General features: G+C 44.3%; 1 protein-coding gene across 2 annotated transcripts in view; it reads right to left on the bottom strand.

Moving 5' to 3' along the window:
* The window catches only part of GNAL (G protein subunit alpha L), a 152,612-nt gene that overhangs the window by 43,991 nt on the left and 83,577 nt on the right, over positions 1 to 25,044 (bottom strand). For both annotated transcript variants that reach the window (XM_047090186.1, XM_047090187.1), the window contains exon 5: positions 7 to 104. In XM_047090186.1, coding sequence (XP_046946142.1) covers positions 7 to 104 — 98 coding nt within the window. The remainder of the gene's footprint in view (positions 1 to 6; positions 105 to 25,044) is intronic.

Raw genomic sequence — 25,044 nt, forward strand, 5'->3', positions numbered from 1 at the left:
ACTTACTATTGTGCGCAGTCTATCAGCTGGTATTCGTTGGACCTCTCAAAGCACGCCTTCACGCCTTCATCGTCCCAAAGCTTCTTCACGTGATCAAAGAATTCCTAAAATCGGAAAAAGTTACAAAGAAGAAAGCACATGTGTTATCATCTTTTCAAAAGGTAAAAGTAAAAAGAAACTGCCAAAAAAATTTTTGCAGGTAGCGCATGAACGGTTTTCTTTGAGGGAGTCGATGTTACACGCCATATACACCACACAGGGCTTGCGATCAGCGTGACGAAAACATGCACCTCTGTGATCATCGCTCACATCAACAGGTCACACATTCTTATTGTTCCAGGAAGTTCCCCCAAATGAAAATTACAAGTCAAAAGTAATTTTCTGGCATTCACCAACTATACATATGACAGCCATTTTAAGAATAATTTTAAGGTTTTTAGTACTCAGTCACCTGTCTAGTGGTAATGTCACTTCAGCAATGAAAAATCATGCCTAGGGGCGCCTGGGTGGCGCAGTCGGTTAAGCGTCCGACTTCAGCCAGGTCACGATCTCGCGGTCCGTGAGTTCGAGCCCCGCGTCAGGCTCTGGGCTGATGGCTCAGAGCCTGGAGCCTGTTTCCGATTCTGTGTCTCCCTCTCTCTCTGCCCCTCCCCCGTTCATGCTCTGTCTGTCTCTGTCCCAAAAAATAAATAAACGTTGAAAAATCATGCCTATTACAATGATAAGTTTGTGTTAGCTGCTGAGCCATGATTAGGAATGGGCATGACTGAACAGATGGGTCAAATTCAGCCCAGAAGCGTTAGGTACACCAGAAGGAAACCTTTAAAATTTCACTCTTCGGGGATGCTAATTCACCGCTTTTTGGCATTTTTTAAAACTGTGAGTTAAATTTTGAACTGTGATTTTGGTTCCCTCAAGCCCATGTGAGCGCAAAGCTCAACTTCATCCATTACGGCAAGGAGCACCCTCCCTGAAAAGGAGGCCAAGAACTTTCCTTCTCTCGAAGTAAGAGGTGGCTTTATGAATTCTTATTTCCAAAATTACCCAAATTAAATTAGCAGTGCTATGGAACCAAATGACAACACATCAGCTCCTAAATATAAAAGAAGTTATGTAAAATTTCACAAACCCGTTCATTAGCATATTTATATCCCTTCCCACATCAGTCATCAGCCCTTCCCGGCAGCCCTAGGCAGCACCCAATTCCATCTCTGATCTGCATGAAAGGGTCTGGGGCTTCTGATGCCTTATGTTCACTGTGGCTGCCATGTTCTCTAAGAATCAGCATTGATTTTTTGGAGAAAAAAAAAATAAAGGGCTGGTTCTTTTGTTGGAGATTCACAATTCCATACAAGGGCGGATCCAAGTACTGTGGGGGCCTCTTTGAAAAAAGAAGAATAAAATCACGAGTACACAATTCAGTACAAAACCCTAGAAGGGGCAGTAGGACTGAGGGGCCCTGAGCTTAAGCTTCATGAGGTTCTGACTGCCCAGAATCAGGAACAATCTTTAAAGGTTTGCCACATCTTTACACGTGTCATCTGTCTGGCTGCCTGTTGTCATTAACAAATCCAAACTATCCACAGCTGACAACGAAGGGGAACTCCATATGAAGGAGAGATGCTGAACCTCTCAATTTTTATCTCCCTCGATTTGTGGTTCCTTCTGGTGTCTCCCACCACTGCTCTTGTCACTCCACTGACGAAGTTTTTATCAGTATCCTTAAAATTTTTTTTTCATTCTAAGAGCCATATGAAGACACACACACACACACACACACACCCCAAATGAAAACTACTCTACTTGATATTGTCAAGACGGTCTGGTCTTGGAAGACAGTGATAACTCCTGTGTCATGGTGATATTCTGAGTTAAACCCCATCTCTCTCCCCCTCCTGCAAACCCCAAGTGCAACAGTCGCTTGAATAAAGTTCCTGACTGTCTTTATCAAGTGTCAGAATCATTTTCTTCTGTCAGCAGTCTGAGCTGAAGCCTCTGAGACAGAATTACACAGCAGTGCTTGAATCACGAACCAAGATACAGGATTTCTGAGGTCCGTGTTCATAGCAGTAGCAGAACAGGAATCGCGGGCACTGTGGTTTTAAAGCAGATGATCTGGACAACACCAGATGAACACAAAAACAACAGTCTCTCTGTTTCAGCTTCCTAATTGGTGACCAAAGATGTCGGACTAGAACAGAGCTAGAGATCGACAGAGAGCCTGGATTCTCCATGTTTACTTTTATTTTTTATTTATTTAAAAAAAAATTTTTTTTTCAACGTTTATTTATTTTTGGGACAGAGAGAGACAGAGCATGAACGGGGGAGGGGCAGAGAGAGAGGGAGACACAGAATCGGAAACAGGCTCCAGGCTCTGAGCCATCAGCCCAGAGCCCGACGCGGGGCTCGAACTCCCGGACCGCGAGATCGTGACCTGGCTGAAGTCGGACGCTTAACCGACTGCGCCACCCAGGCGCCCCACTTTTATTTTTTTTAATGTTTGTCCATTTTTGAGAGACAGAGTGAGAGCAGGGGGAAGGGCAGACAGAGAGGGAGACACAGCAGGCTCCAGGCTCTGAGCTGTCAGCACAGAGCCCGACTCGGGGCTTGAACTCACCAACCACAAGACCGTGACCAGAGCTGAAGTCAGACACTTAACTGAGCCACCCAGGCACCCCACTCCATGTTTACTTTTAAGGGGTTCTAAAAACCTCATGGAAAATTCCAGAGCCGCTACTGCTGTTGCTTCTGCCTTTTATTAGGGAAAATTTCAAACTTACAAAAGGAGAGAGAAGAATTCCCCAGGCCTCTCATTCCTCAGCCTCCACGTTTATCAACACATGGCCAATCCTCTCTCTCTCCCTTTTAATAACTCATGGCTTTTCCCCCACATTTCCTATTTTGCAGCACATCTCTTACATCTTATCATTTTATTTCAACATTGTTTCCAACAGATAAAGGCTCTTAAAAGTCATAGCCACAGTACCACTACCTCCATGAAAAATATCACAACAAATAAAGAAATGATTCCGTAACATCATTATTCAGTCAGCCAATTCAGCTTCTTCAGCTATATTTAAACAGTTGTCCAGAGCCAGGCTAGAATTTTCACGTGTTTGCTAAACCAACTGGGAAATAAATATGAGGAATAATTTTGGTATGCCTCCATTAGCAACTAAGGTGAATAGTATTAAATAAAAATAATTTCAGTGTCGTGCGTGTGGTGTGTATGTGTCTGAAAAAAGAAGGATGATTCACAGAGAAATGTAATTTGCTTTTGACAACTGAGAATATGTAGAAGTTGAGAGTATAAAAAGAAAATTCTTGGGGCACCTGGGTGGCTCAGTTGGCTGAGTGTTCGACTCTTGGTTTTGGCTCAGGTCATGATCTCACTGTCATGAGATCAAGCCCCCACGGGGGTGGGGGTGGGGGGTGGTCTATGCTGACAGCATGGAGCCTGCTTGGGATTTTCTCTCTTTCTCTCTTCAAAAATAAATAAATAAACTTAAAAAAAGAAAATTACGGACATTTCTTAATTTTCTTCTGTATTACTGAACAAAAATTGCCTTGTGATCTTCATATATTTAGCAACTGAAATACACATTTATGTTATTCTTATTTAAAGGGATTTGACATAGCATAACCTATAAAGTTATCAAGTCACTGAGTTGTACAGCTGAAACTAATGTCACATTGTGTGTCAATGCTCTTCACATTTAAAAATAAAAAATAAAAAAATCCAAAGGGGTTTGAGTTGTGTTATAGAAACTAAAAACCAGGGGCGCCTGGGTGGCTTAGTCGGTTGAGCATCCGACTTCGGCGGCTCAGGTCATGATCTCCCGGTTTGTGAGTTCAAGCCCCGTGTCGGGCTCTGTGCTGACAGCTCAGAGCCTGGAGCCTGCTTCAGATTCTGTGTCCCGCTCTCTCTCCGCCCCACCCCTGCTTGTACTCTGTCTCTCTCTTTCTTTTTTTTTTTTTTTTAATTTTTTTTTCAACGTTTATTTTATTTTTGGGACAGAGAGAGACAGAGCATGAACGGGGGAGGGGCAGAGAGAGAGGGAGACACAGAATCGGAAACAGGCTCCAGGCTCCGAGCCATCAGCCCAGAGCCTGACGCGGGGCTCGAACTCACGGACCGCGAGATCGTGACCTGGCTGAAGTCGGACGCTTAACCGACTGCGCCACCCAGGCGCCCCTGTCTCTCTCTTTCAAAAATAAATAAACATTAAAAAAAAATAAAAAAAAGAAACTAAAAATCATACACACACAGGTCTTGAAGGAGAGCTTTCACATGTGGCGTGGATGGAACCCCTCCCTGGGTTGAGTGTAAAGATGTTCTTCATGCTCATTACCTAATATCCCTTCTAAGACGACTACGGAAAATCTCTCTCCAATATTAGTATCGAGAATACTTTTTCTGCATCTCTCAAAACCACTTTTTATATTTTATTATTAATTTTTAATCACAGGGACCCTCTGGCTCTTGGGCTGTTTTCATTTATGTCACTGAGTTGACCGCACGAAAGCGCTGAGGTCCTGTTCTGGGGTCAGTCTTCATGCGTGTCAAGTCATGATCTCATGGTTCTTGAGTTCGAGCCCTGAGTTGGGTTCTCTGCTGTCAGCACGGAGCCTCCGTGGGATGCTCTCTCCCCCTCTCTCTGCCCCCTCCTCTCTCTCAAGAATAAATAAAGATTTAAAAAAAGAGGTCATACCTAGTATTTACTGAGTGCCTTGTATGTTCTAGGCAGTATTCTACGAGCCTTATATACAAGGTCTCCAAGCCTCACGCTTTGGATTCTAACTCCACTTTCGGTTTCGCGTAACTTACTCTCCTGATCCTAACTTCCTTCTCCTGCGTTTTCACATATTTCATTACCTTGTATTACAACTTTGTAAGCAGCACTAAATCCTTTCTGGAACAAGCTGAAGCACAAACAAATGTTTGCTGGACCTTTCTATGGGAACACAGTGGATAATGTCCACCACCACAATCGAACGGACCTTAGGAATAGGCAGTGGGAAGGTCAGAAGCCCTTTATTTACTGGGATTTTCTACAGCTCAAGTTGCGGTCTGATTCATTTAAAATACACACACTCAATTTTATCCCTTGGCTAACAGAAAGACTGAATAGGTTTTTGTCATTTGTTTTTTCAGATATATCTGGTGGATATCATGCCTGCCGACACTATCGTTCTGTGATTCGTAATCTCTGTCCGTCCTCAAATCTAATTCAATACAGTATGTCTAAAATTCTATTGAGAAACAGCTTTTAGAAACTATATTAAAAGAAAAGCCAAACATTAAATTACTAGCAGTCCCCTCATCCATGTCCTATGACCCACCCTGGGCAGCAATCTCAGCAGGTTACCACGTATGAAAAGAGGTCCCGCTGGGGCACCTGGGTGGCTCCGTCGGTTAAGCCTCTGACTTCTGCTCAAGTCATGATCTCATGGTTCATGAGTTCGAGCCCTGAGGTGGGCTCTCCGCTGTCAGCACGGAGCCTCCTTGGGATGCTCTCTCCCTCTCTCTCTGCCCCCTCCTCTCTCTCAAGAATAAATAAAGATTAAAAAAAAAGAGGTCATACCTAGTATTTACTGAGTGCCTTGTGTGTTCTAAGCAGTATTCTAAGGGCCTTATATACAAGCTCTCATCAGAGACACCCCTGCCATGTAGGTGATTCCATTTCCATTTACTGAGGACAGAATGAGTTGATTACGGATACTTGATACTTGCTCAAGCTCTCTTGGCTAGGAAGTGGTCGACCCTGGATTCCAAAGCCTGCTCTGAGGCCAGCTGGCTTCCTTCTCCTTTGCTGGAATGGCTGCTCCCAGTGAGGGCAAACGCAAATGTACAACGTACCCCACACTCGTCTATTTTTTTCTCCTTTAGGACAGCCTACTTTAACTATTCTTAGAATCATTTTTAACAGCTTTTGAGGTATACTATACATACTACAAAATTCACCCATTTACTTACAAAGTCGTGCAACCACCAACGCAATCAAGTTTTAGAACGCCTCCATCATCTCCTCACCCCTCTCTGGTGCCAAGCTCCACCCCAACCCCGGGTCTCAGACACCGTTCATCTACTTCTGTCTCCACAGCTTTACCTTTTCTAGAAATTTCATATAGATGCAATCACCTTGTCTTTTTGTGTCTGGTTTCTTTGACTCAGCATGATTATTTTCGAGGTTCACCCATTTTGTTATGTATATTTTAGCATCTGTTCCTTCTTAAAAATTGCTGAGTTCTATGCCATTGTATGGATATACCTTGTTTTGTTTATTCATTCACCAGTTGATGGTCATTTGGGTTATTTCCAGCTCTTGACTGTTATGAATAGTGCCATTAGGAATATCTGTGTACCAGACTGGGTTGATAGCCAGAGTGGAATTGCTGGATTATATGGTAGGTGTTTAACTTAAAAATTTTTTGTTAATGTTTATTTATTTTTGAGAGAGAGAGGGAGAGAGACAGACTGTGAGTGGGGGAGGGGAAGAGAGAGAGGGAGGCACAGAATCTGAAGCAGACTCCAGGCTCTGAGCTGTCAGCACAGAGCTCAACGCGGGGCTCAAACTCACGAACTGCACCGAAGTCAGATGTCCAACCGACTGAGCCACCCAGGTGCCCCGGTAGGTGTTTAACCTTAAGAAACTGATACACTGGGACACTGGGTGGCTCAGTCGGTTAAGTGTCTGACTCTTGATTTCGGCTCAGGTCATGATCTCACAGTCGTGAGATCCGCGTGGGGCTCTGCACTGGGCCACAGAGCCTGCTTGAGATTCTCTCTCTCCCTCTGCTCTTCCCCCAGTTGCATGTGTGCTGTCTTTCAAAAACAAAACAAAACAAAACCAAAAAAACCCCCAACAGCAACCCCCCCCCCAACCTGCTGCATTGTTTTCCAAAGTGGCTATTCCATTTTACATTGTCAAGAGGTCCATGTCTAGGGGTTCTAGTTTTGCCACATGGTCTCCCATGCTTGCTTCTGTCAGTCTTTTTAATTTGAATTACTCTGGTGAGTGTGTAATGGCATCTAATTGTGGCTTCAGTTTGCATTTCCCTGACGACCAATGAGTTTGAGCATCTTTTCATGTGATTGCTAGCAACTTGCGTATCGTCTTTTTGAGTGTCTGTTCAAATATTTTGCCCACTTAAAAAAAAACTGGGTTGTATACCTTCTTAGTATGGAGTTTTATTTCTTTTACAAGAATAAGGGATTTAAAAAATTGTCTGGATTTAAGTCTTTTGTCAGCTCTAGGTTTTGCAAATATTTCCTCCTAAAGTGGAACTTGCATTTTCATTTTCTAAAGTGTCTTTTGATGAGCAAAGTTTTAAATTTTCTGATGCCCAGTGAATCAATTTTATCCTTTTAGCATTTATGCTTTTTTTGTGTGTTCTAAGAAATCTTTTCCTAACCCAAAGTAAAAAAAAAAAAAAAAAATATATATATATATATACATATATATATATATATATATTTCCCCCAAGTTTTCTTCTGTAAGTTTTAGAGTCATAGTTCTTACATTTAGGTCTATGATTCATTTGAGTTAATTTTTGAGTATGGTGTGAGGAAAGGGTCAAGTTTCATTTTTTTTCCATATGGGTATCCAGCTTCCCCAGCATATTTATTGCAAAGAACCTTCCCCACTGACTTACTTTGGTACCTTTGTTGAGATAGACTATATACATGTGGGTCTATTCCTGGACTCTCAGTTCTGTATCACATTGAACTGTATGCCCCTTCTTTCGCCAACAATACACTGTCTTGATTGCTGCAACATGTAGTAAGTCTTAAAATTAGTAGTGTGAACTCCTCCAGCTTCGCTTTTCTTTTTCAACATCATTTTGGCTGTTCTAGGTCTTTTGAATTTCCACATACATTTTAGAATTAGCTTGTCAATTTCTATAAAAATCCTGCTGGTATTTTGATTGAGATTGCATTGAATACATAGTTCACTTAAGGGAGAAGTGTTCTAATCCATGAACATGATGTGTTTATTTATGTCTTATTTAAATTCTTTTGTAATTTACTGGGTATAGAGCTTTCATATCATTTGTTAAATTTTTTCCTCTATAGATTTCTTGGATGTTATTTAAACAATTTTTGTTAACATTTATTCATTTTTGAGAGATAGAGAGAGACAGAGCATGAGCATGGGAGGGGCAGAGAGAGGGAGACACAGAATCTAAAGCAGGCTCCAGGGTCTGAGCTCAGCACAGAGCCTGACACAGGGCTTGAACTCACGAACTGCGAGATCATGACCTGAGACAAAGTTGGACACTCAACTGATTGAGCCACCCAGGTGCTCCACTTGGATATTATTTTAAATGTACAGGTTTTTAAAATTTCATTTTTGGATTTCTTTTTCATTGCTAGTATGTAGAAATACAATTGGTTTCTGTATATGATCTTATAGCCTGCAACCTTGTTAATCTCACCTGTAAGTTCTAGGCGCTTCAAAGTGCAGCTGTGTATAGAAACAGCCGCATGGCTCTGGTCTCTCCTCTCTCTTCCTAAAGTGTGACCCATTAGGCAGAATCATACCCTGGAGCAGAATCAGAATTCTCTGTGGTTCCAAGCACAGAGCGCTGAGCCTAGGGGACTTCACTCCCTGCTGTGGCCATGTTTCATGGCTTTTGCTGCTCTTAAACACTTTTTTTTTTTTTTAAGATACGCTTGGGGCGCCTGGGTGGCGCAGTCGGTTAAGCGTCCGACTTCAGCCAGGTCACGATCTCACGGTCTGTGAGTTCGAGCCCCGCGTCAGGCTCTGGGCTGATGGCTCAGAGCCTGGAGCCTGTTTCCGATTCTGTGTCTCCCTCTCTCTCTGCCCCTCCCCCGTTCATGCTCTGTCTCTCTCTGTCCCAAAAATAAATAAACGTTGAAAAAAAAAAATTAAGATACGCTAAGGGGCGCTTGGGTGGCTCAGTTGTTAAGCGTCTGACTTTGGCTCAGGTCATGATCTCGCGGTTTATGAGTTCAAGCCCCACGTTGGGCTCTGTGCTGACAGCTCAAAGCCTTGAGCCTGCTTCAAATTCTGTGCTTCCTTCTCTCTCTGCTCCCCGCTCCCTGCTCACACTCTGTCTCTTTCTAAAATAAATAAACATTAAAAAAGTTTTTAAAAAAGATACACTAAGATTTGTCTAGGGATTTTACTTTTATTTCCAAATTATAACCTCACAAAACAACTGCGGTAAGTATAAAGTTTTAGTTAATCAGATCCACGAACCATAGCAGAGAATTAAATAAATCGACCTCATAGTGATGAGAACATAATATTCCTCAAGTATTTCTTTCTCCACAAACTTAATTTTTGAGCTTTTGATTTCCCCTTCACAACACTCCCACTCTTATACCTAAGAGTCTCTCTGTAAAATCCTAATTCTCTGAGAAAATTGTGCACTTGGAGAATGTCTAAGAGACTCATCAGAGAAACTTATTTGTGTGGGAACAGAAATAAAATAATTAGGTATTTTCATTAGGGATAAAAGACTCAAAGAATCACGACTTTAGTCACTGCTTCCAGACAATTCTCTATCAAGTTTTCTGACACAAGTTCTCGTTGGAACATAATTACATAACCCTTTAAGGTATTATTCTTGGTCTTCTTAGTCACTCTGAATTCTTTGTTTTTTGTGCTGAGAGGCAACATGAAAGGAGGACCCCTCCTCTTTGGGAAGAAAGTGAGATTTAAAGTAAATGTCTTTAAAAGTGCGTTTGCTCTATTTCTGCTGGCAACAATTATAGAATTAGCTACACATTTCTTTGAGAAAGTTTTAGTGTAAAACATACTAACAGTATCTAATAAGGAATCAGAAAATACTCATGGTTTGAGCATGGATTTTTGTACTGGAGTGCCTGGGATCAAATCCCAGCGACTGAGACTCAGTTTCCTTTTCTGCTCCACAGGATACAACAGTTCTTCTAGGCAGAGGTTGGCTGGGACAGGTCAGTATCTGGGGAACAGGAGGTGCACGTGTGAGGGGTGAGGGCAGGAAGGAGACGAAGTAAGGTGGCTGGAAAGACAAAACGAGACGTGGGATGGGGTGACGTGGGGGAGCCAATTCTGACTCAAGACAGCCAAGAGAGTGATGACCAACAGCGTGAGGTGCCGGTGAATGGTGAGGGTCCGGGAGAGTCCTTTGACACAGGACAGCACAGAACACAGCGCAGTGTTTCTGTAAGAATGGGGCAAGAGCCGTCAGATTCCAACAGGCCGAGAGGGAAACACACGGCGAGGAAACAGAAGTCACGGGTAGGCTCCAGAATGGAGTTCTAGAAACATCTACCACACACTTGCTGGTACAAGGCATTACACCAGGCGCTGGTGTGGGAAAGAGAGGGCTCGGGATTTCAGAACGTAAGGAGAGGGATGAGCTGGGTCACCAGCACAAGGCAGGTGATGGTGCGGCTGTGCAAAGAACCAAGAGCAGTGCTTAACTTCCCACCCAGTGCTTCTGATCCTGGATTTACCCTAGACTTGCAGACCCTTCCAGAAAGCCCCCCCCCCCCCCCCCCCCAGCCAATGTGGCTTGTCCAGATTTACCCATTTAACAGCTGGGGAGGGAATGAAGCTGGCTGAATACTGTGTAAGATTACTAGAAGGAAGGAAAGAAAAGGGTGCAGGATATTTACATAAGAATGTGTGCTACAACTTGGGAAATGTGCCTTCATGGCCTTGTGCTGCAAACTGAGCCTCCGAGTCCTTTGCACAGGGGTAGGGTGCCTGCCAGTGACCTCAAGGACCAACAGCTCTCCCCCGCAACAGAAACAGGGTGCAGCCAGGAGCTGCCATGGGGGCAGCTACGTGTGTACCCGGACCCTAAAGTTAGCTGACGGTGTCCTGAATGGGCAAGAACACAATCACGCGGGGTTTTATCATGGGAAACGTGGGGCCCCGCAGCTCTGCTGGGTGGACCAGTCAGAGTGCTCTCTGGGAGGTGACAAACAGCCACCAGAAACTTTGGGACCTCGCACTACATTGGAGGCATTGGTGATTCAAATTTCTATGTAGATATAAAAGAAGGTATTTCAAAGGCAACCACGGAGCTCCTTGGCGATTCTGCAGCAGCTGCCAATCTGACGACAGACAACCGACATAAAAGGGAAGGAAAACTGTCCCCAAACCCCAAACACCGTGCGTGTTTGTGCAAGATCGTCTTTCGGATTTCTTCCATTTCGGGGACTCTATGATTTTAAGTGTTGTGTTTTTCCTCTTTCTTTTTATTTCTTATGCACCAGTTTTACTGGGATATAATTCACACACCATACAATTCACCCATTTAAAGTGTATAATTCAATGGTTTTCAGTATACTCGTAGAGTTGTGCAGCCATCTCGACAATTGCTTTTGGAACGTGACCTCTCCCCACCCCCCGAAGTCCTGTACTGTCAGCAGTCACCCCCCCCCACGTTCCTCCCCCCCAGCCTGTGGCAATCACTGATCTACTTTCTCTCTCCTCGGAGCTGCCTATTCTGGACATTTCATATACATGGACTCGTAGAACACATGGGTCTTTTGTGTCCGGCTTCTTTCCCCCAGCATGTTTCCAGGTTCATTCATATTACAGTACAGATCAGTGCTCCATTCCCTTTTATTGCCAAACAATATCCCATTGTGTGATGGATCACATCTTGTTCATCCATTCATCATCTGGTGGACATTTGAGTTGTTTGCACTTTTTGGCTACCGTGAACAATGCCGCCACGAACATCTGTGTGCGAGTGTTTGTGTGGATGCATGTTTTTAATTCTCTTGGGCACACACCTAGCAGTGGGCCTCCTTTCTTTCCCCAGGGAAACATCTGGAACCATTTACAAGCATTACTAATTGGAATTTCTAATTGCACGTGTTTAATTCATCTCAGCATTTGATGACCAAACAGTTATGTGTCCTAACGGAGGCTGACAGTGTGGTAGATGTTACAAGATGGTCAACCTCATCTAGCTTCTGAATGTACTTCAGGTTTAATGTGAACACAGACGGGGGTGCCTGGGTGGTTCAGTTGGTTAGGTGTCCAACTCAGGCTCAGGTCATGATCTCTCGGTTCGTGAGTTCGTGAGTTCAGGCCCCGCGTCGGGCTCTGTGCCGACAGCTCGGAGCCTGGAGCCTGCTTCGGATTCTGTGTCTCCCTCTGTCTCTGCCCCCTGCCCCACTCACTGTCTGTCTCTCGCTCTCAAAAAATAAATAATGAACGTCAAACAGATTTAACTTTGAACACAGACAGACCTGGCCTTCTTGAGCTCCTGACAATTGCAGAATAAAAAGACTCGAAGATGACCTGAGGCCCCGGCTCCTCCCGCCTGGGCCCCACATCTGTGTTCTGCTGCAGCGGCTGGCAGTCATCTCCTGAGCTCACTTGGGGCCATGCCCCGGGGAAACAGGAGGCACCAGGGAAGGGCAGAGCCGGTTCTATTCCTTTGGAGCTTACAGTGACCAAGTGAGTGTTTGGAAGGAGAGTTGTGTGGGGCGGAGGGAGTGATTATTCCTTCCACACCCTCCACTGTGGACTCAAACAATAGGTGTTATTCGTCCACAGGTGTGATTCGGCCAATGTTATTGAGGGCCCGGAATGGGTAAGCGTTGTGAGGGGCAAGAACAAAAGACAAAGTTAAAAAAAAAAAAAGGAATGAAAAGCGCCTGGCAGGCAAGAAAGGGGGATTTCTTGTGCAGGTGAGGATTAAGCCCGTGACCTCCCAGCTGTGCTGGGTTCAGTGGTCAATTCTCAGTCCCCTCTTACCTGGCCTATCGTAAGAAGCATCCAACACAGCTGACCACAGTCTCTGTACTCCTGGCTTCCAAGACATCTCCCTCTCTCCTGACTTTCCTCCGACCCCATGGGCAGTCTTGCTTGGTGTTCTTTGCTTGGTCCTTCTCTCTTCCCAGCCTCCTACCACTGGATGGACTCACGGATCCTCCTGGGTCGTCTTCTCTGGCTAAACTCACTTCCTCGGTGAGTTCCTCCATCCTGAGACTTACATACCATGAACATGCTTGTGACTTTCACGCTGACGTCTCCAGGTGAACTCTCCTCTGAACTCTGCACTTGTGCATCCATTGCCTGCTTGACATCAACACCTGAATTCTAATAGGCGACTGCAACTCAGGAAGTCCAGAACAGGATGCCTAATTATCCCCCTAAAACTTGCCCCACTTTAAGTCTTCCCCTGTCGCTGGCAATGCCACAATTTAGTTGCGCAGGCCCAACCCCCGGAGTCATCCTTGACCCCTTTCTCTCACACCCGACATGTGATCCTCAAGGAAATCCTGTCGGCTGTACCTTCAGAATACACCCAGATTCTGATCACATCTTGGGCCTGTGCCGCTGCATTCCTGAAGGCAGGTGTCACCCGGGACAGGAAGGTATTGCCACTGAACCCCACCTGACTTGTTTCCACCCTTTCTTACCAGTCTCTTCAACTCCGGAGCCATGGAGTTTTTGAGAACGTAAGTCTGATCACATTACAACTGGGTTCAAAACGATCCCATGCTAACAGCCCAGTCTCCACAGATGGGTGCACAGATGGACAAAATGTGGTATACACATACAATGAAATCATTCAGTCTTAAGAAGGAAGGAAATTTTGCAATATGCTACAACATGGGTGAACCTTGAGGATATTAGCCTCAGTGAAGTAGGCCAAACACGAAAGGACACACACCGCACGATTCCACCTATATGGCGTACCTACAGTAGTGGAATTCACAGAGAAGAAAGTGGAATGACGGTTGCGAGGGGGTGGGGTGCGGGGAATGAGGAGTTTGTGCTTAATGGGAACAGAGTTTCAATTTGGGAGGATGAAAAGGTTCTGGTACGGATGGTGGTGATGGCTGCAGAATAACATGAACATACTTAATGCAACAGAAATCATACACTTAAAAATGGTTAAAATGGCAAATATTACGTTTTGTGTATTTACCACATAAAAGAGTTTATTAAGAAAGCCAAACCAATCCAATCCAATGCTTCCCATCCCAGAGTTAAAGCCGAAGTCCCCACGTTATCTGACTCCCCTCCCCCATTCCTGGACCTCTTGCCTTCTCGTGTCTTCTTGTGTCTTCTCCGGACACAGGCCTGGCTGTTCCTGGGCCAGGTCCAATATTCTCGTTTGCCCCACCAGACTGTCAGCTCCATGAAAGTAAGCTCCTCTATCTGCTGCTGTATCCACAGCACCTAGAATCATGCCTGGCACACACACATTTGACGGCCATTTTTGGAATCTATGAATGGATGGGAAGTCTTTGGAGGTCTGGATCAAGAGAACCCCAGAACTCTGCTCTAGGGATGTGAACTCAGGGGCGACAGGGAATACACCACTGTATACAGCAAGCCTGGAGTGAGCTTGCCAGAGGAGAGAAGGAGTGATAAAGCAAGAAAGGATGGCAAGGATGGGACCTCAGATTGGAGATCCGGAGGAAGAGGAGAGCCAGGAGAAGATTAAAAAATGTACTGTAAAATGAAAACCAAGATGTAGTTGTGGGAGCAGGGCCGCTAGCCAAGATGGAATTTAGCCGATTACCGAGGTCAAAGTGAAAAACCACTTACAACAAGACGGTAGACACATGGCTTCCTTCAGAATCAGTGCAGTTATTCCAGTAAGAATTGAAAGCAACCTCCAGGGGCTATGCAAGACATAAGGAACACAACAAACAGAACAGCTCTAGTTCTCGCTCTCGTGAATCTCTTAGAGCCAAACCATCTAATGAGCAGCCAGCAACAGGGCTTTAGGGGGAAGTCCACAACAAGGAGGATCTTTATTAATTTTTTTCCTACCTTGACTCCAAATATCAAGAAAGTGATATTTTCATGGCAAATGGAACAGTAAGAGGGAATAAATTAAGGCAGCTGACAGATTACAGGAAGAAGAAATATTTTTCATATAATCTTTAAAAAAATTTTTTTTAAATGTTTATTTATTTTTGAGAGAGAGACAGAGAGAGAGAGAGAGAGAGAGACAGAGACAGAGACAGAGCATGAGCAGGGAAGGAGCAGAGAGAGAGGGAGACACAGAATCTGAAGCAGGCTCCAGGCTCTGAGCTGTCAGCACAGAGCCCAAAGCAGGGCTCGAACTCATGAATTGTGAGATCATGACCTGAGCTGAAGCCGGACGCTTAACCGACGAGCCACCCAGGCGCCCCATTTTTCATATAATCTTTATCCTAAATCCACTTTTCTTCCTACCACAAGAAAAATGTCCCTCAACTTTCAGGGAAACAGGTAACCGAGTTATATTTGGAAAAGCTTTGAAAAAATAAACACTATATATGATGGTTAAGCATTGCACTGATTATTGTTGTGCCTGTTCTAAGGACAGCCTGAGCTCACTTATCTGACAGTGTCTCCTTATTCCCTGACCACAGAGCACTGTCCTTGGAAGAACCTGGTACTTAAAGTTGGAGAAGAACAGTTCTAATGTCTTTCCTTGGGTGTCTAGTGGACGTCTTAAACTCCACACGGTCGGTGTTGAACTCCCGACTCCCACCCCCCACCCCCCGGCCAAACCTGCCCCCTCTACAGCCTTCACGTCTGGGCGGATGGCAACTTTGTCTTTCCAGTTGATTGGAACCAAGCGTGATGTCATTTTGATGCTCCTCTTCCCCTCACCGACCACACTGGGATCCGTCACCGTGACTCTGCTTTCAAACTGTAGCTGGGGTTGAATATCTCACCGTGTGCACGGTTCTAACCACTAATACCTGCCACTTAGGTTATGGCGAGACTCCTCCCACCGGTCTCCCTGCTTCCACCTACAGCGTCTTTTGAAACTGCAGAGGATGATGCTTTTATAGTGAAGGTCAGCTCAGGTCACTCCTATGGGGCACTACTCACTCAGAGTCCCCAGAGTAACTGTAAGACCCTGTTTCTTCAGCACCCCTCCCTCCATACATCTCTCTAGATTCATGCCATCAGCTTCCTCCTGCTCACTGTCCAGCCACGCTGGCCTCCTGCTCTTCCTTGCACCCCTGGGGTCTCCCATCCTGGGGCAGGACCTTAGCCCTCGCCTAAGCCTGCCCAACCATTCTTGTCTCTGCAGTCCTTAGCACCTCCTAATACTCTTTAACAAATGCAGTTATCATGTCCCACTTATTCCTTGCATTCCCTGCTAGACTATAAGCCCTACGAGGGCAGGGATCTTCACGTTTTCTTCCCTGATGTATGTCAAGCACTTGAGATAGTCCTGACACTAGGGCTCGAGACGTGGTTGTTTCACAAGCAAGTGGACAAATAAACTGTTATGGGAAGTCCCCTCCTCTCGCTCTGTCAATGTTCACCTCCATAGCAAAAGTTTATGCTAATTGTCAGCTGAAAATTTGGGGCGCCGGGGTGGCTCAGTCAGTTGAAGTGTCCGACTCCTGGTTTCAGCTCAGGTCATGATCTCATGGTTGGTGAGGCTGAGCCCCGCGTCAGGCTCTGTGCTGCCAGTGCAGAGTTGGCTTGGGATTTTCTTTCTCTCTCTCTCTCTGCTCCCTGCCCCGCTTTCTCTCTCTCTCAAAATAAACAAACTTAAAAAAAGCTTAGAGAAAAAAGAAAGCTGAGCATTCATACACGTTATTTGTCAGTAAATTTGAATTGATGGAAACCTGGTTTGTGTCTACAGGTGGGTTTCATCATTTGACGTTTAAAGGCACGTTTCTTCCAGTTTTCCCCTATGAATAATTTAAAAAGTACCTTTTCTCGATCCCAAGAACATTACTGTCTTCAGGAAGTTATAAAGAACTCATGTAACTGACAGCGTGTTGAGCACGACAGGTGAAGGTGCTTCCTTTCTAGGACAGACAGAGCTCAGCCTTCCACACGGGAGCTTCACCACGATGCGCCCTGCAAGTTCGAGGCTGCCCAGCCCTTTCCGGGCCAAGCTCTGACCCCCTGATCCTCAGGGTGGTTGTTTGCCCTGAGGGTTGTAACCCATGGCCGTGTCATCCGGCATGGTCAAGTTCTACCCGGGCCTGTGTCTTGAGGGACATTCTCCTGACGCGGTTGCCCCTTTCCTTCTGTTGGCTTCCGCCAGGATTTATAACTCTCTTCCCACCAAATGCTGTTTCTACATGGTAGTAAATGGCCCCCTGCCACTTACGCATCTCCCCAGAATCTCCAGCAAGAACCGTTTATTCCATACTCGTCAAATTCCTAATTATGACCAGCAATGTGCATGGATAACAAACAACCGAAGCGTAAAGTTACACCCTCAATTTACTCGTCCGTACAACTGGTCACACAACCCTCACGTGATTCTTAAATTCTGGGCCTCACTGCCGGGGTTGGTAGGACACTTGCTGTTTTTCATTTTATCCACCCATCCATCCACCATCCATCCATCCATCCATCCACCCACCCACCCATCCATCTATTATCTGTCCATTTTGTGTATGTTTACATTTGAAATAAATATATAGAAATAAGCATATATATATATATATATACAAGCAACCGTGATAATAATAACAGCACTTTGGTTTCATGGTCTGTGAAGAGTAGAGAGAGATGGGAGAAAAGGAAAGGAAGGGGACAGAGGAAAACAGACACAGAACAGGGACAGGAAGATAGCTTCAGATGGAGGGGAAGACAGGAGAGAGGATGAGAATCAAAGAGAAAGACTCAGGGGCACAGAGACACAGGGGTTCGCACACACCTGGCAGCAAGGAGACAGTGGGACGTTTCGTAAATTGTGTCATTTTCAGACATGGCTACTAACGTTTTAAAACCAGTGATTAAAACAAGCCACAAGCAAAAGTAGTACTAACTAAGGGTAGGTCCGTTGCTAACAAGCAGAAGGCTGCATGGGCTGGATAGCGACCCTGTTATATCACTGTGTTACTGTATAAAACCACGGAGACATCCTCACTGTAGAAATAATAGAACATTTGTGTTTAAGGCGGGGCAACCAAAAGATGCCACAAGACATTGAAAAATGATTGCTCTAACACCTCCTAAGGAGACAATGGTCCTCACAGCAAAACACTCAGACTGCTCCTGGGCCACAGAGGTACCTCTCCCAAAAGCACAGTCTCAGAGGGACTGATGGCCTCTGTGCCTGGGGAAATAGGCTTGGGAGCATAGGGCTCATTAGTTTGAGGTGTGTTTTCTGAAGATGTTGTTGGAAAAGGTATATTCATTTAAAATATGTTAAGCTACTTAAGTGCTTTTAGCTAATGATCTGACATCCACATTTGATTCTGAATGTTCCATCTTTTGATATAAACACTGCTAATTAAGAGAGAATGTCTTTAAAATCCACGAAGGCATTTAACAACAAATATATCAAAGTAATATTCAAAGGATAGAATTCTGAATGTGATAAATATCAGCAAACCATTTTATGTATGCATGTTGTAAATACAAACACAATTTATACACCTTTGACGAACTGGATCGGTACTTGCCTTTTATTGTAAAGATCACAGAAAACGGGAAGACTTAAACGCTAACTACTTTAAAGTATATTTATTTACTTTTGCGAGAGAGAGAGAGAGAGAGAGAGAGCAAGTAGGGGAGGGGCAGAGAGAAAGAGGGAGAGAGAAAATCCCAAGCAGGCTTCATGCTGTTAGTGTAGAGCCCGGCATGGGTTTCGAACCCACAAACTGTGAGATCATGACCTGAGCTGAAATCAAGAGTTGGATGCTTAACCGACTGAGCCACCCAGGTGCCCCTTAAATACTAACTACTTTAAAGGCACAAGGAATAAAGAGAATTAGCTACGTAGGGGAAGGTCCACCCAATTCTGGATCCAATCCATCCAATTCTGTGTTTTGTCGCCATGAAGCTGAACTTCCCTGTGGAATGAGATGGGCACGAAGCCCCCTGTCATCAACCCCAAAGGTCCCGCAGTAGGTCTCAAGGCACATAACACTAACCTGAGGGCAGGAGTATCACCAGCGTGCTTTACATGTCTGTTGCCAAACACTGTACCTGCTCATTGTCTATCTGTTATGGGGAAGTATGTGCTAGAAAATCTAACTTACTCATTTAGGTTACAATGTCTACACCAGCACTGTGCGATTCGTTCACTAACTCCTTGCTCCAATTCCACTTCATGATGTCACTTCATGGTTGGTCCGAAACCACTGGGACCTTTCTGTTTTGTGTTTCTCTGTGTGGGTGGGCCTGTTTGCAAAAAATACATAGCACATTCTGACATTCATTTCTAAACTCAACTGGAAGCGGGGCACCTGGCACCTGGTTAAGCATCCGGCTTTGGCTCAGGTTATGCCCTCATGGTTCATGAGTTTGAGCCCACGTTGGGCTCTGTGCGGTCAGTGCAAAGCCCTCTTTGGATCCTCTGCACCCCTCTCTATGCCCCTCCTCCCCCTCAAAACAACAACAACAACAAACCCCTAAATTCAACCAAAAGCTTACTTCTCTGATAACACTGTCCCCAAAGGGCTCTCAAAAAGGAATACTAAATAATCAAGTAATTCAAGGGACGGAACTTTGTATACCATAAACAAAACATTCTTTTTTCTGTTACAATTAGGTTAGTCCCCCAAAGTAGTAAATATGACAATATAAATCAAAAGCCTTAGGGATGTTGTACCTTTAAGCAGTTCTGTTCGGAATTTATCCAAAACAGTGTGAAGGTTCCTCAAAAAATTAAAAATAGAACTGCTCTATGACCCAACAATAGCACTGATAGGTGATGCATAGGGGAACATGTACACCAATGTTTACATCAGCACTTTCAACAATAGCCAAATAATGGAAAGAGCCTAAATGTCCATCAACAGATGAATGGATAAAGAAGACGTGGTTTACATATACAATGGAATACTACTTGGCAATGAGAAAGAATGAAATCCTGCCATTTGCAGCAACATGGATGGAACTGGAGGATATTATGCTAAGTGAAAGAAGTCAGTCAGAGAAAGACAGGTACCATATGTTTTCACTCATATGTGGCTCTTGAGAAACTTAACAGAAGACCATGGGGAAGGGTAAGGAGAAAAAAAGTTACAAACAGAGAGGGAGGGAGGCAAACCATAAGAGACTCTTAACTACAGAGAACAAACTGAGGGTTGATGGGGGGTGGGGGAGAGGGGAAAGTGGGTGGTGGGCATTGAGGAGGGCACCTGTTGGGATGAGCACTGGGTGTTGTATGGAAACCAATTTGACAATAAATTATATTAAAAAAATAAAAATAAATTAAAAAAGTAATTTATCCTAAGTTAAATCAAGAGTTGTAAAAAGTTACATGCAGTATTTTACATATATAATAAATTTCATATACTACGTAATAGCAAAAAATTAAATGTCTACAATAGGGAGTCTGCCAAATGAGTAATGGGACGCTCGTATGATGAATACTATATATAGTAGAGGGCAGCCATTAAAAATCAGGTTGTAAAAGTATATTCATTAAATGCGAAATGTTTCTAATAAGTTTAAAAAGCAGGTTTTAAATCAGTAGCAAACTAAGATCCCAATTTAATAAAAAACGGGCATGCTTGTCCATAAGATACTGGAAAGATGTCACCGAGGGTTCGTAGTGTTTATCTCTGGGGACTGGGGCTGTGGAAGGATGTTATTTTCTTTCACGGTACTTTCCTGTATTAAAACTAAGAAATCCTACAACATATGCACTCTCACCACGTTAGTCAGCACATTGTGGGTGCTGGGGTTACCTCTCACTGGCTTTCTGCTTAATTATGTTCATTTCTGAATACACAGCAGGTCTGCACAGACGTAATGGGACAGAATGGAATGATTGTTTTCCTCTAATGCAGTAACAGTGTCCTTGCAGGGAAATGTTCTGGTGTCTTTAAAAGCAGACTGCAGTTTTGATCAACCTCATTGCTGGCCCCTCCGTTCCTGGTCCTCAGTCATCTGGAGCTGATGAAAGGGGAACTGTTTTACCCCTACCCTGGGGGGGTACCCCTTCTCCTTCGAGAAGGCTGTTCTCCTCCTTACTGGAGTCTGAGGAGATCCAAAGAACCCAGGTGAAACCCAGACCTTCAACAGAGGGCTGCTTTTCTCAGCCAAGCAACCGAAGTGTGCCGAAGAAGCACACCGAAGAAGCCTGGCCGGCAGAGGCAGGGTCCTGCTGTTACCAGCTCCCGACACAGCCAGATGACCCAGATGTGCAGACAGAGCCCTAAGCTACACCATGATCAAGTTTCAAGGAAATAGCTGCCTATAAAGGATCTCAGTTAAACTTTTCCCGTGATGGAATTTATATTATTTTAAGTATCAAGTCTTTCACCGTATCTGCCCTTTCGTCACTATCCATAAATCTGTAGTTTAGCATGACAGTCCTTGGAAAAACGGCAGTATTTTAAGTTGTTTTAACCTATTTTTTACTCAACAGAAATTCAAGAAAGCAAATTTTTCCTGATGATGGGCACAGACACTGTTAGGTGCCTCTTTATGTACCTCTTAAGATTTTTTCAGAAAACTGAATTGAAATTTGCGTAACAGGGGCGCCTGGGTGGCGCAGTCGGTTAAGCGTCCGACTTCAGCCGGGTCACGATCTCGCGGTCTGGGAGTTCGAGCCCCGCGTCAGGCTCTGGGCTGATGGCTCGGAGCCTGGAGCCTGTTTCCAATTCTGTGTCTCCCTCTCTCTCTGCCCCTCCCCCGTTCATGCTCTGTCTCTCTCTGTCCCAAAAATAAATAAACGTTGAAATTTGCGTAACATAAAATCAACCATTTTAAAGCATGCAATTCAGTGGTATTAGTATGTTCACAAGGCTGTGTACCCACCATCTCTGTTTAAGTAGGTTCTAGAACTTTCATCAGTTCAAAAGAAAACCTGTGCCCATTAAGCAATCAATCTCCATTCTTCCTCCCCGCTCCCCAGTACCAGGCAACCACTGGTCTGCTTTCCGTCTCTATGGATTCGCCTGTCCTGGAGATTTCACAGAACTGGAACCCTACGACATGTGGCCTTCATGCCTGGCTTCTTTCACTCAACGTAATATTTTCAGAGCTCGTCCACGTTGCAGCACGAGTCAGCGTGTCACTCCTTTGTGGCCGAGTAATATTCCATCGTACGTACAGACCACGTTGGGTTTATCTGTTCATCTGCTGATGGACATTAGTTTCTTCCGCCTTCCGGCTATCGTGAATAATGCTGCTATCAACATTAGTTTATGGATATCTGCTCGATTCCCCGCTCTCAATTATTTTGGAACTGCTGGGTCACATGGTAGTTCTTTTAACCTTCTGAGAACTTCCAAACTGTTTTCCAGAGTGGCTGCAGTGTCTTTCTTTCCCGTCAGCAGTATATGAGTGTTCCAATTTCTACGCATCCTCACCAATACTTGTTATTATCAGTAATTTTTATTTATTTTATTAAAAAATGTTTTCTAATGTTTATTTTATTTTTGAGAGAGAGAGAGACAGAGCGTGAGCAGGGGAGGAACAGAGAGAGAAGGAGACACAGAATCCGAAGCAGGCTCCAGGCTCTGAGCTGTCAGCACAGAGCCCGGCGCGGGTCTCGAACCCATGAACTGCGAGACCATGACCTGAGCTGAACACGGACGCTCAACCGACTGAGCCACCCAGGCGTCCTGGTAATTTTAATTTCTAATGACAGCACATCTAGTAGGTGTGAAGTGGTATCTCATTGTGGTTCTTATGTGCATTTCTCTAACAGCCAGTGGCGTTGAGCATCTTGTCATATGCTTATTGGTCATTTGTGTATTTTCTTTGGAAAAATGTCTATTCAAGTTTTTTGCTCATCTTTTTTTTCAGTTGTAAGATGTTCTGAATACTAGACCTTTATCAGATATATCGATTTGCAACTATTTCTCCCCATTCTGTGGGTTCTTTTTTTACTTTGTTGATAATGTCCTTGGATGCACAAACGTTTTAAGTTTTGATGACGTCCAATTTATTTAACTGTGTTTTCTTCTGTTGCTTCGGCCTTTGGTGTCACCGCTAAGAAATCACTGCCAACTGCAAGGTCACGAAGATTTAATCTTCTAAGTCTCTTTATAGTTTTAGCTCTATGTTTAGGGCACTGATTCATTTTGAGTTATTTTTTGTGTATGGTGTGAGGCTACATACATTGTTTGATGGTAGTTCAATGCAGGGGCACCTGGGTGGCTCAGTCGGTTAAGCGTCCGACTCTTGATTTTGGCTCAGGTCATGATCTTATAGTTCGTGGGATGGAGCCCTGAGTTGGGCTCTGCACTGACAGCACAGAGCCTGCTTGGGATTCTCTCTCTCCCTCTCTCCTGCTCCTCCCCCATGCTCGCTCTCTCTCTTTCAAAATAAATAATTTAAAGAAAGGTAGTTTAATTTAGACTATTCCTCAAACCCACGTGAATATTTGTTGGAAAGCGACATATTTCAATGCTGTTAACAAGTCCATACTACATAAACATACCTAACTTTATCAAGGAATTTTGTAGTGCCCTCTTTCCCACAAAGAGAATATGAAGACTCTCACACAGAATCTTCATCAGTATGTCACTGAGATGGTAGTTTGCCAAAGACATTTTGAAATAAGGATTACCTTCTCCCTCAAAACTTGTCTTCACCACTCAAGTATTCTCTATGTGCCAACAATCAGTCAGTCACTCAACAAACATTTACTGAATTCCAACTCTGTACTAGGTACCGTGTTAGGGGTTAGTGAGACCACAAGTGAGTGGGAAATAATCTGAAGTTTTGCAAATTATGTGCCTAGCACAAGGCGAGGTGCTGGGGAGACGGATCCCAAGTATTAGCCCCCACCCCGGGTCTCAAGAAGTTAACTCCTTAGTAGGGAGACCGTGCTCAGATATACCAAGTAATGAGAAAATAATAAAAGGCAGTGAAGTACTGAAAAAAATATAATGACTAAATTTACAGTACCTGGGGCCCTAGGAAGTGAAAACTGCAGGGACTCGGGAAAGGGAGAGATTAGATCAGAAAGGTCTCCAAAGAAGGCAGGCTTAAACTTCAGAGAATCCGCAGGATGCAAACAATGAAGGTGGGAATTGTCAGGAGCCTTTGAATAGACAGGCCTAACGTGTTGGGTGGGACGTTGATACCAGGGCACCTCGAGGGGGAGGCTGGTGGTGCTGCCGTGGAGGCTGGAGAGAGGTCCCTGCACACCTGGATTACTGCAGAGATGGACACAGGAAAGCTACTTGATCCCAGAGGACTTTGTAGCATTGTCTTCTGTGTCCTGATCATTAAACCCAATGGATCAGAAAGCTCTATACCTACGTGTTGCTGGTGGGGCTCAGGTCTAGGTCTGCACCCAGAAGCCAACCTCCTTTTCCCCAGTAACAGTGTTTTACCTAAATGTATCACATGCACAGTAGGTTGATTTTTTTTTTTTTTGGTGGTTACTATATGGACACAGTATCTTATTTAGATAGCAGTGGAGTTGATCATAGGGTTTTGTTTTGTTTTGTTTTGTTTTCATTTTTAAAAGCTTTTGAAATGTTTTACCAAGAAAAACTCCCAGAAGACACCACCTCATTTATTCCAAACAAACAAGCATGATCTCTTGGTAATCAACCTTCTGTTTAGAAGGCAAACACAGTCCCCTATGGCTTCTCTGATCACCTCTCGTGCCTGCGTGTCTCTGTTGCCCAACAAGGGAGTTGTGGTTGCACAAAAAACACCTAGCTGTTCCCACTCCTATAGCTGGCAACGAAGATACAAATGGACAGGGAATTTAAAAATAACTGTGGCCAAGAGATCTCTTACAGAGTGTCAGCATCACTTTCTTGGAAACCTTCATTAGGATGCCGGCAATGGCTAACGAATCCACACAAGCTTCACGACACAGAGCTTTTCTTCACAGTCACCGAAGGGACAGCTCTGTTGGAGATCGTCATCGTTCCCAAATCAGGATATCTTACTCTATACGTTCTGAGTCGTCGTTTTATCTCTTGTACTAAGCATTGAAATAGTTTAGATAGAAAAATCAATAGGCTGCAAACCACAGAATTTTACTTTATGTTAAATGCCAAAGGAGCCTCAGACATAAAAATTGAATGTGTTAACAGACTCTTTTCCACCCCCAGCATGTCCCCTCAGCGCCACTGTAACGTTAAGAACTGCAGAGTTAAAATAAATGTTACAAACTCTTGGCACATTTGCACTAACAATGAGG

This window comes from Lynx rufus, unplaced genomic scaffold (genome assembly GCF_022079265.1).
Source record: "Lynx rufus isolate CCGP_SWC_20201006 ecotype Redwood Valley unplaced genomic scaffold, mLynRuf1.p SCAF_29, whole genome shotgun sequence".
In the NCBI taxonomy this organism is placed as follows: Eukaryota; Metazoa; Chordata; class Mammalia; order Carnivora; family Felidae; genus Lynx; species Lynx rufus.